The sequence below is a fragment of the Thamnophis elegans genome, chromosome 3 (genome assembly GCF_009769535.1).
Source record: "Thamnophis elegans isolate rThaEle1 chromosome 3, rThaEle1.pri, whole genome shotgun sequence".
NCBI lineage: Eukaryota > Metazoa > Chordata > Lepidosauria > Squamata > Colubridae > Thamnophis > Thamnophis elegans.
The window spans coordinates 131,080,766-131,093,197 of record NC_045543.1 but is presented as its reverse complement, the minus strand read 5'-3'; the positions used below and the strand labels follow the sequence as shown (position 1 = coordinate 131,093,197).

Below are 12,432 nucleotides of genomic sequence, written 5' to 3'. Positions count from 1 at the left end.
TTGTCATGATGCAATCATGTAAAAATGAAAATACTTTGGAACATATATCCCTTTCAGCATGCTCTTCATGTAAACTTATGTTACAGTGGAAAAAGAAAATTCTCCAAGGGAAGTAAGCTATCTCATACAGTCTTGCAGATTCCAGTGGTACTTAGGATTCTGTATGCTATTTTATCTAAAGTAAACTAGGATTGTCACCAGATAATGGGAAGAAAATGCTTAGGACAGTATGGCTGTATTTGCATATTAAATCTCAGTGAATTTATTGAAGGGGGGTCTGGAGAATACAGGCACAGACCTTAGCACAACCGCAACAAAGTTACAATTTTTTAAATGTGGCACATTTACTTTGCAGCACTGCAGTTTCCTTTTTAGTCTACCTACCTACACAGTGAGTCTTAAATATTAACTAAGACACCAGCCTGTTCAATCTTACAGATGTACAATAGAAGCACTTTAAGACACTTTTGAAAGACCCCTAGGGGAAAAAATCCTATGCCCAGAAATAAAGAATTTCACCCAAGTATTATTTTATTAATTCTGGACACAGCTTTCCGCAATCTTATTCCTGTAGGAGCTCTGAAACTGAAGCAGAGTTTAAACCTTAACTCACCTCTCTTCAAACTTACTTCTTTCTTTCTTCCTCTGCTGCATCCCTATCTTTAGCTTTTAAAATGAAACTTGAAACACGGGCTTGGCTGTAAGCCCATCCCATAGTAATACACTGATTAAAGTATATAAAAACCGCATGCTTTTCCTGAGGAAGCAGATGCTTCCAGAGGGCAATGTATGCTCCTTCAGAGAGATGCACCCGGGAAGAATAGAATAATAGCTTTATTGTCACTTTGAAAGTACACTAATTGGAATACCTTAAAATGAAATTTCATTGCATACAGCTCTCAAAGGGTCACAGGCAAATCTTCCCATGTTTTACACTCCCTGCTCCCGTTTTTTCTTTTGCCTTTCTTATTAGCAAAAGGGAAACACGGGAAAATGACATAAGAGTTTTTGCCTCAACGCCATCATTCTGCTCAACAAATAATTCCCTCATCACTGTCAAACTATTTACTAAGTCAGCATTACTATTACTATTAATCTTCTCATCGGTCCTATCATCCATCTCCTCCCACTTATGACTGCAGGACTGTAACTTTTTTGCTTGTACCCCTACAATTTATATTGATATTGTTTCCTGATTGCTTATTTGTACCCTATGACTATCATTAATAGAACAGAATTGAATTCTTTATTAGCCAAGTGTGAATGTACACCGTGACCCGTCAAAACCGCGTTCCACAAAAGCGCGGTCGACGAAAGCGCGTATGTGACGTCATCACAGCGCGACGAAAAAGATCGAAAAATTGAAATAAAAATTAAATTACAGCAAGCCGATTCACATAAAGGTAAGGGTTAGGTTTAGGGTTAGGTTAAGGGTTAGGGTTAGGTTTAGAGCGTTAGCGTTACGTTTAGCGTTAGATAAAGGGTTAGTGTTAGGTTTTTCTTTAGGTTAAGGGTTAGATTTAGGGTTAGGTTTAGGGTTAGGTTAAGGGTTAGGTTTAGGGTTAGGTTTGGGGGGGTTGGGGTAAGGTTTTCGCTTTATTTTTACATTTTTCGATCTTTTTCGTCGCGCTGTGATGACGTCACATACGCGCTTTCGCCGACCGCGCTTTTGTCTACCGCGGTTTTGTGGTGGAACCATTGGACACATAAGAAATTTGTCCTTTGGTGCATATGCTCTCAGTGTACATAAAAAGACAAGATATATTTGTGAAGAATCATACAGTACAACACTTATTGATAGTCATAGTGTGCAAATAAGCAACCAGGAAACAATATGAATATAAATAGTAAGGATACAAGCAACAAAAGTTACAATCATGCAGTCCTAAGTGGGAGGAGATGGGGGGATAGGAAAGATGAGAAGACTGATAGTAATAGTAATGCAGCCTTAGCGAATGGTTTGACAGTGATGGGAGAATTATTTGTTCAATTGAGTGCTGTACCTTATGATTCGTTGCGAATATATCTTGTCTTTTTATGTACACTGAAGCACCAAAGACAAATTCCTTGTGTGTCCAATTGGACTTCGCCAATATAGAATTCTATTATCCTGTTTTGGCAGCGCCAGAAGCCCCCCTCCACCCCCACCGCCCTTCTTTCACATTTAAATCTGTTCCCCTCCCAAACCCGTTTGCTAAGTCCTCTCTCCTCCCGAGGGTTCGTAAACGGAGAGGACGCCAGTTGCCAAAAGTAATAAAACGCTCCTTATGGGTCTTGAACCCCACACTTCCTCACCCCCCCCCAAAAACAAGGCTCCCTTGAAGAAGGAAGAGGGGTCCCATTTCGTAGACTAGGGATGGGGAGGCGGGCGGGGCTGGAACGGCGGCGGCACCCCTCGCCCACAAAGCAGCCAAGTTTTCCCCTCACAGGACGACGAAGCCCCGGAAGAGCAGCAGCCGCCGCCGCCGCTGGCGCCGTCCCAGAGGAAACCCGGGAACCGAGCCGCCGCCGCCGCCTGTCTCGCGGGAACTCTTCGGAGCGCGTCTCTTCCCCCCCCCCACCCCCATTCGCCTCACCTCAGGGCTGATGTAGGAGACGAAGGAGGGCTTGGCCGGCTTAGCCCCCGCGCCCACCCCGGCGCCCAGCATGGCTTGCCCCCACGAAGTCCCCCCGGCGGCCCTGCTGCTGCTGCTGCTGCTCCAGCCGGTGCCGGCGGGCAGGGGCGTCGGCAACGTCGTCGGCGGTGTCGGCAGCTCCTCCCAGGAGGACTCCACATCCTCCGCCTCCGCCAACGCCGCCCTGTTCCGTCTCAAGTAGTTGATCCCTCCCATCGCCGCGACGGGCCTCTGCCTCCTCTCCCGCGCGCCTCGCGGCGGGCCCTCCCCGATCCTCCCCATTTCTGGAGGAACGGACCCGGAGGCGGCGACGCCATTGGGCCGGCACGACTTCAATCAAGGCTGTTGGACCGCCCATGCCGCGAGGTAGGAAGGAGGTGGGTGGGGGCCTTACGCTCTGATCCTGGAGGGTTGGGAAGAGCGAGAAGAGGAACCAATCACAGCCTCAAGAACGAACTCCGATTGATAGTCGCTTTGTCCAATCAGGGAAGCAAATGCCCTTGTGGCTCCCTGATTGGCTCCTTCTCCTTTTTTTTCTGCTGGAAGTTCGGACTTTGAATTGATTGCTAGTGCTCGTTGTTTATTTATTTACACACACACAAAAAAAAAACACACACAGACGTAAAAATGCGCTCAAATGAAGTTCTTTTTATCACGCACAGTGCATTTTTAAAGTCAAATATACGATGAAAAAAATTCAATACATTTTTTAAAATTCTGCATTAATTCTAAAATTTATATTTCTACTTTAAAATTTTTCTTAGGGCTTCGATTATTATAAGGCCTGACTAGGTGGCTCATTGGCTAGGACACTGAGCTTGTCGATCACAAAAGTCAGAAAATTTCGAATCTCTAGTACGGGTCTCCTGCGTGAGCAGGGGATTGGACTAGATGACCTCCAAGGTCCCTTCCAACTCTGTTACTGTTTTAAAATGTTTATGTACAAATACGGTATTGTAGGTAACACACATTTATTGTAAAAGATGACTGAGAGGCAGCTGGGTGACTTTGAACCAGTGGATCTCTCTCAGCCCAATATCTTACAGGGTTATTGCAGGGGGAAACAGTTCATTTAGTGATTGTTCAAAGTTACGACAGCACTGAAAGATGTGACATGATCATTACAGCATCCCCATGGCAATAAGATTAAAATTCAAATGTTTAGCAACTGGTTCATATTTATGGTTGCAATGTCCCCATATGATTACCTTTTGCTACCTTATGACAAACAAAGTCAATGGGAAAGCCAGAATCACTTAACAAATGGGTTACTAACTTATCAACTGCTGATTCACTTAACAAATATGGCAAGAAAAATCAAAATGGGGCCAAACCAGTGGTGGGTTCCGGATCCCGTTGCAACCGATACGGTTAAAACGGGGCCCGGCGTCCTCCACCTGAATGCGCTTGCATGCGTCGTACCTGCCAGCGATGCCTCTGCAAGCCTCTGTGATGCTCCAGCTTCTCAGCGGAGCGTCATGCAGTGCTGTACACGGCATGCACATGCGTGGAAGCGCCAAAGACAGGTAAGGAGCTTGGGTGGGTGGATGAGCCCTCCGGGGCACCATACCGGAACAGTACCTGGTGCTCTGGGCAGACTCCGGTACGCCTGCCTGGTGCCTTCGGCTTCATGCTTGTGCGAGCAAAGCGTGATCAGAGCTGAGAGACGGCAGCTCCGATCGCCCTTTGCTCGCACAAGCACGAAGCCAGACATCAGCCTGAAGATGGCGAATGTGACTTCATCAAAGATACTCTCAATCTTGTGCGGGAAAAGACCCGAATACGCCAAGACCTGCATACCTTTACCAGTGAAAATCTATGAAAACATACATATATACATACATACACACACAGACACAGACAGACACACACATGCAGGTCTTGGCGTATTCGGGTCTTTTCTCATTTAAGATTGATAGTATCTTGGCGATGTTTCGACGAGGTCACACTCATCATCTTCAGGTTGGTGCTTTTGGCTTCGTGCTTGTGCGAGCAAATTGTGATCGGAGCTGCCATTTTTCTATAAATATAGGTGGGTGGGTGTGGAATGTGTGGAATGCCAAGACCTGCATACCTATACCCGTGAAAATCTACGAAAACAAATATACATACATACATACATACATACATACATACATGCATACATACACATACATACATACATACTCGATAAAATATTAATAGCACCTTGGGTGCAATCCCAAAATATCTGGAGTACCACTTGAACAATATGGACATTGACCAAATCACCATCAGTCAATTGCAAAAGGCAGCTTTATTTGAAATAGCTTACAAATGGCTAATCTGCATTAACCATGTTGTGTTTCTTTCCCCTTTAAGATTTCACGAGCATAGGATACCATTCAACAATGAAGGCTGATGCTTCAGTTGCAACTGTTCTGGATAGTGAGAGAGATGCAGTCATCCATCACTCCCACTATGATAACCTCTGTATTAGATTGTCGTTGTATCCTTTATGTGAGGTGGCATTTCCAGAAATGACAGTAACCTCCAAATATAAGCATTGTACCTAGGCCAATGACAATGGCTCCTGCCTTATTTATACGGATAACACAAATGCCTGATACATATACTGTACTAAGCCATACTTTGCTTAAGACTGTTTAATTATCCAGAATTAATTGGGCTTGTGCACCATAATTGGTTAGGCTTGTGCCTAACCAATTTATGACTAAGGATGTATGAACTCTGGCAAAATATAATTCACTAAGCCAAAAGCAAATCATATTGTAGCTTAGAGTTGTGCAAGAGATCAGATCTAATCAGGATTAACACTTTTGCTTAGCCTACATCCCTGAAAAAACTAGAAAAAGCACCATTTTGTTCCCTTTATACAAGTGAAGCATCTGCAGTTCATTTGTGTTTGCAAAATAGAAATGAAAGGGGCTAAAAAGTGGAGCAAACACTGAAATGAGTAGAAGTGGGGGGACAAACCATGCTGCGCTGGAAACAGGGTTCTAAGATACTTGCTTCCTAAGTGAAGCCAGTGATGATTATCCCATTTATTGCTGACACATGGAAACCATTATTATCTTTGGGACTGGACTATAATGAAAATTATTTCACTAAAGACCAGCTGCTTATATCTAGGGAGAAGTACCAGAACCGCTACAGTAAAACTTATTTTTAAATTTCATATTTGGTGCTTTTGTGTGTGTGTGTGCTTGTCTGTCAGTGTTATAAGTTTTTTCAGAATCTGAATGTCAATGGAGATTCCAGTCATACAGGCAGAGGTGGGTTGCAAATCCTGGCACTATTGGTTCACGCGTGCTCATACGCACACGCATGCACAATGCTTTTGCCCATGTACAGAAGCATCCGGGTGGGTGGGCAGAGCCTCCCGCTGCCACCACTACCGGTTCGCCCAAACCAGGCCGAACTGGGAGCAACCCACATCTGCATCCAGGTCATGGTTGTCTCAAGGGTACTTTTCCAAAAGACAACTGGACATTTTTTTCCTTGAAAAGGTTTCACTTCTCATCCAAGAAGCTTCTTCAGAATTTGAATGTAACTCCAATGGCCTGCAAGGTTCCCAGTGAATTAATGTGCACATCCATTCTTATCCATGGTTTATCAAATAACCCAGAGTTGGCTGTGGTTGCTGAAACACTAGGGGACTTTGGCCTATGGTAGGGCGTGAATTCTACCATTGTTTGCTTCTCTCCCTTTGTTTACCCCCCTTAAAAATGCAACCTTGCAGCAAATTTTAATTTTCCTGACTGCGGAGGAAATATCCTAACAATTCTGACAGCCCAGATGGAATGATTCAGAACAGTTTTTACCAGCAGCTTTTTCTTTATTGCATAAGCTCTAGAGGGCTTGAAATAACTATGATTCCTTGGCAGTAGTAGTGCTCTTTTGAGTCCTCGTACAATTGATTTCCAAATAGCTCTGATGGTAATAGTAATTATAAAACTTAGTCTGAATAAGGGGGTGATTCTTAAAATAGTGGAAGTCATTGATCAATGTATGTGCAAAAAGCTTTCCCTTTTTAAAAAAATCAGGAGTTTGGGAACTTGGAAGGTTTCTAAATGCAGTAACTTATCTTCTGTCTCAACTGTAGCTTAAAAGAAATGCAGTATTTCCTGGAACACAGCAGTAGCAATATCTCAATATGGCTTAAATATTAAATGACCCAGCAAGGCCAGCAAAACAGCTAGATAGCAGCCAGTTCACACTATTGTTAACAAAAGAAAATGTTTTCACTGATATGATTGTTAGATCCAAGTGAAAAGTGTGTTCTAATTCCACTGGAATTTAGGAACAATGTCCTTAATGTTGAATTATTGCTTGGTTAAACAAGCATGCTAACATTTTGTTTGTTCTGTAGTAGAAATAAACAATTCCAGTACTGTTTGAACATTGCATAATGGATCATTGATGAAATCTGGTGCTTCCCAGATATTTTGGATTACAACCTGCTTAATCACTGGCTACGCTGACTGGGACTTAAAAGAGATTTAAAGTTTTAAAAGATTTGAAATCTGATTCACATGTTGCCCTAAGGCATGCAGTGATTTGTTTGCTCTTGATCTATTCTATAGCATCGTATGTGAACCAATTTCTTCAGCAATTAAACTAATAAAAAACAGTAGATTTGTAAGGCACCGATCTTGAATGTGTTGTAGATTTTTTAAAGCAGAGGAACAAAATGTAATCAATACAGTAGGTCTATATGTATTTAGTAAATGTTTGCACCATTATCTCCCAAATTCTAAAATGTTGATAATCCTGTATCTGAATTCTTTGAAGAAAATGAAGTCACATTTGAGTTTTAGAAATTTGTATCTATGTATAACTGCAGCTTAATCTTATTTGTGTTTACTAAGAAATCTCACTTCATTTGGGGGAATTTATTCCCAGTCAAGGCTACATAGAACTGCAATCTACCGTAATTTTTAGGCCTTCACAATCAAAACTTCAAGGTTAGTCTTTTTTTAAAAATATTCAGTATGAATATATACATCATTAGCCAGAGCAATCTACTGATATATGCATGGGGGGCTTTATTCCATACCGCTTTTCAGCAGATAGCAATCTATTTCATTATAACCCAGCCAAACCATTGTTATATATATTTAAATGCTAAACCCATACAAACCCAGATGTTCTGGTTTAATTTTTTTCTTGGAGGCAAGCTATCTGAATTTTTACACAGGTAGTCCTTAACTTACAACCACAATTTTAATTGCTAAGCAAGGTGGTGGTTGAGTAGTTGTGTCCAATTGTTAAGCAAATCACAAATCGTGATCGCATAACCCCAGGATGCTACAACTGCTGGGGATGCAGGTTGGTTGCCAAGCAGCAGATTTTGATCAGGTGACAGTGGAGATGCTGTGACACCCGTATATATGAGGGCCTTGCTGTCATTTTTTCAGTGCTGTTGTAATTTTAAACACCATAATCTGTAACTTAAGATGGCTAAATGTCAGAATAAATGAGAATTGCAAATGTCCAATACATCCAACAACATGAGGCCTTGAGAAGGATTGGCAACCATGTGCAGAAGGCAGTTCGATATGCACAATTCTGCCAGCGAGAAAGTTGTTATTTTTTCCCTCCTGTACTAACAAATACTGTGCTTGACACTGCAACCAAAGCAAACATATATCAATGAAGATTCTCAGTCATCCTGGTAGAGTTATCTGGAAGTTGAATCATGACCAGTGGACTTCCTTTTCTTGTTGGTTTAAAATAAGCATTGAAATGTTTCTAACCAACAGGAAAAGAAGTCCAGTTGCCATGACTCAACACCACAATAAGCATAAATACATAACTTTTGTTCATAAAGAGCTTCTCACTTAACTTGAAGTGGCAATGAACACGACACTTCTTCCTACAAAGTCGTTTCTCTTAATGCTTCACTAGGCATCTTCTTAAAAATAATTTAAAAATAAAGCAACAAACATTTTGAAACAATCTGATTAATTAGAATAGAAAGCTTAATCTAGTTTATTGAAATTAGACTGATTCAAAATGTCATGTTTCTCAGGCCATCTTTAGGAATACTATGAATATTGCTAAATTGATATATCTAAATTAGTGAAACTAATAGGAGTATCTATCCTGAGTCTACAATCAATAGTACATCACTTAGTACATTTTTACTCTTTATTTGTGTATTCAACTGTAGTGTTGTAACAAATCACACCTGTGAACCAAAGCATACATCAACAGGCAGATGTAGACTGAATTACATCACTGCTATAATATTTAGCTGTTTGAAGGAGACGTAAGCATACATTATGGCCGCAAATAATTTTCTGCTATTTTTCCTTTATACCATAGCTTTTAATTTATGTGAGATAGTTATCTTCAATTTTAGGTTTAAATGAAAATCACCATATAATTTGGTACAAAAACAGCAAAGAAACCCTTTCACAGGCATTGATGTGGCAAACACTTATTTTTAATTCAGAGCTAATGGTATTATTACCATACTTATAAAGCTCTCCAAAAATAGTTAGCCAAACTCTACCCAAACGGGAAGAACTGTCCTCTTGTTTACAGCTTCTGCAATATTTCAGAAAATTATTTTTTGGCCTTGCTATGTGAAAGTCAACTGAACAAAGCCCTAGACATGAAGCCTAAAACAATACTTTTTAAAAGCCATTCTATTAAAAAACAAAATCATGCCATTTTTAATCAATTGCTAAAATTGCTGTTCATACTGCATACATTTTATTTTATACTGCTAATGTGTAACTAACAAACCTGATTAGATTAACACAAATCTGTCTTAATTACACCATTATATCACTAGATAGACAAATGCCATGGAATTGGCAGAAACATTAAATTGAAAGCACTTAAATAGCAGGATAAGAGTTTGTTAATGCTTCACATTAAGGAGAAACAGTCCTGCAGCCCCACTTTACAAAAAAGTGTTCTGCTATAAAATATTAAGTGAAGGAGGAGCTGTATTTACTATTTGTAATACAAAGCAACTTACAAGTGTGAAAGGTAAGTACAAATTCTAAACATATTTGCAAATACACAAAGCAACTGAAACACGTTAACAATGTATTAAATACAGTACAACTTAAGTACACAGTAACCAGTTAACATAAAAAACATAAATCAAGAGTTATATTTTAGAACCTAAAGGAGGCAAGTTAAAAACAAACCAAAAATTAAAATACAGTTTTCATTAGTAATCTTTTTCTATCATAATTAAGTCTGCACATCCTTTAAAATGGTGTGAATGCCGCACAAAAGTATTTGTAACCTTTGGGGGGGGGGTTGTACTTGAACAGATATTAAGAATTATTTTTACAACAAATGGCTTCCGTTTTCACTTTGTTGTGTTAACAATGCACACACAAATGTCTTCCTTAAAAGTTATCATAGTCTTTCTTGTCTTTTTTCCCCTCAGCTTCAAATCCATCAACTCCATCACTATCCCTTCTCCTTTTTCGATTGCTGTGAATATTGAAACGCTGGTTCATCTGGGGCAAAGGATCCATTCCTAGAACTTTGTGGATCTGACGGAATGCAAGAAGTCTCAGTGCAAACTGACAGCAGAAGGAAGGAAAAAGGAAATCAGATGGATTGAATTTCAACTTCATGAGAACAGAGGCCCGTTAATTTTAATATGTCATTTTCAGCAGCAAAAATCTTACTTAACACTTTTTTTTCCAGTACAAGAATTGGGTAACTTACCTGGAACTCCAGTCATCTGTGAATTACATAAGTTATGCATCTCTACACATTTGGAAATTGCTGGTTTACAAAAGAGTTTAGTGTGCAGACTTTTTGCTGTATCTGATTATCATGGAATTCCAAACTATGAGAAGCTCAAGTGGCATTTTGTGATGTCTATGTTTATATTCAGTCTTGGATGTAAACTCTCCATGCTGACATGAATATATCAGTAGTGAGAGCATTGATTTAAAAAAGCTGTCTCAAAAATATTTGAGATGGCAATGGTCCCTAACTAGTGACCTTCCTAGAGATATTAAAGTACCTATGAAAAGACAAATAAAGAAAAAATGAGAGGAATCTAGTCCTCAGGAGATTTTTTTCCAAGAAGGAAGAAATGAGATGCTTAGAAATGATGGTATGATATAGTAAAAATTTAACCTAGAACCTAAAACGATAAATTTGCAAAATGCTCCAGAAAACCTAAATATCATCTCTTTGAATTTAATTTGAATTGAATTTGAATTTGAATTGATTTGAATTGAATTTGAATTTGAATCTGTTATGGAATCACACAGATCTTAAAAGTGAGCCGTGAGATCCCAAAATCTATGATATAAATGAACATCACAGTTGAATCATGGTCATTTGGATGCCTGTAAATTTGCTATGTTTTGTGTCTAAACAATGCCAACATCTAGCTAAAACATCTTGATATGAGATGTTAACACTTTTTCTAGCTGAAAGTTTGATACTTTGGTCAAAATGTGAGTGGGATGAAAATTTGTTATAGAAAGCATCTAAAGCCTGTAAAAGATATTCGAGATAACTGCATTATAGAATCATTATTATCAAGTTCAGAGACACTGACATTAACCCCACTACAGAATGAAAACAGCATGCATTAGAATTTGAGACTCCACAAGATACATGTCATATCAGGAAATACAGGGCTAAATTACTGAGATAAAGACGAGGATCTTTGTCCAAATGGGACTTATGAAGGGAGATAAGAATGTATTATGGAGTAATAGATCTTAAGGCAAGCCTATTTCAGGTCTCTTCTTCTGAGATTGATTTCTATATGAGGAGAAATTGGGGTCAATTGAGCAATATGAGCTAAAAAGGCCATCAATAACAGAATTTGTGTATCAGGGTTAGAGAAGGACATGATGGAGAAGAATTAGAGGCTTGGAATCAGGGAAGTGACAGGCCTTTATCCATCTTTTTCTTTTTGTCTTGCATGGAATTAGGTTGGCAGCAGTGGTGGGTTCCGGATCCCGTTGCAAGCCCGCCATCCTTCACATGAACATGCACAATGCGCGCATGAGTCATACCTGCCAGTGACGCCTCTGCAAGTGTGTCGCACAGGTGCTGTACGTGCCATGCACGTAAGTGCTGAAGACTTTAAAGAACAGGTAAGGAGCTCGGGTGGGCCCTCCGGAGCACAGTACCGGAACGGTACCTGGTGCTCTGGGCAGGCTCCGCTACACCCGTACTGGGGCGTACTACCTGCAACCCACCACTGGTTGGCAGACCACTCAGAATGCTTTGAACCTATAACCATAATGCAGGGTCCAATGCTCTATGGGCAATGGGAGTGTGAAAGAAGCTAAAAGGATACAAATGCTTTGGAAACTGCTACCTTTAAAAGCTGTTCCCAGGAAGTGGGAGAGTCTGGGTATATGCTCTTCATCCAAGCAGAAAAAGCATTTATTAGGCTCCAATACCAGCATTTGCAAAATGGATTCTGAGGGTAATAAGTCTGAAAGATGGGTCCTGATGAACAAGACAATCATGATTGTCTTGTTATGATGAAGTTTTGAGAAGAGTCGAGTGAAGAAGGGGAAAAAAAGACCCCAGGAAATCAGATCAACCAATACTATGTTAGTTGAAAAAAAGGGGTTCACAATGGAAGTCATACTTAATTGTATGGCATGGGGAGGTGAGTGGGGGAAACAGGATACCAGCTAGTTAATTTTTTAAGTTCTAGAAGATTCTGAATTGAGCTCTAGATAGACACATTGCCCAATATACATGAATGATAGGACACCATGGTGGACCTAGCAGGTGTTTTAGTATTTGGTAACTATGTTATATGCATAATGAGGCAAGCAGATACCAGCTAGAATTTCCTACATAACATTTCATTTTT

At 40.2% G+C, this 12,432-nt stretch overlaps 2 protein-coding genes across 3 annotated transcripts in view; both read right to left on the bottom strand.

Moving 5' to 3' along the window:
- The window catches only part of MTMR12 (myotubularin related protein 12), a 39,928-nt gene extending 37,040 nt beyond the window's left edge, over window positions 1–2,888 (bottom strand). The window contains exon 1 of the mRNA XM_032213063.1: window positions 2,577–2,888. Coding sequence (XP_032068954.1) covers window positions 2,577–2,831 — 255 coding nt within the window. The 5' untranslated portion in view covers window positions 2,832–2,888. The remainder of the gene's footprint in view (window positions 1–2,576) is intronic.
- Window positions 2,889–8,733: 5,845 nt separating this feature from the next.
- Window positions 8,734–12,432, bottom strand: part of ZFR (zinc finger RNA binding protein) — a 43,723-nt gene continuing 40,024 nt past the window's right edge. For both annotated transcript variants that reach the window (XM_032214716.1, XM_032214717.1), the window contains exon 20: window positions 8,734–10,150. In XM_032214716.1, coding sequence (XP_032070607.1) covers window positions 9,971–10,150 — 180 coding nt within the window. In that variant the 3' untranslated portion in view covers window positions 8,734–9,970. The remainder of the gene's footprint in view (window positions 10,151–12,432) is intronic.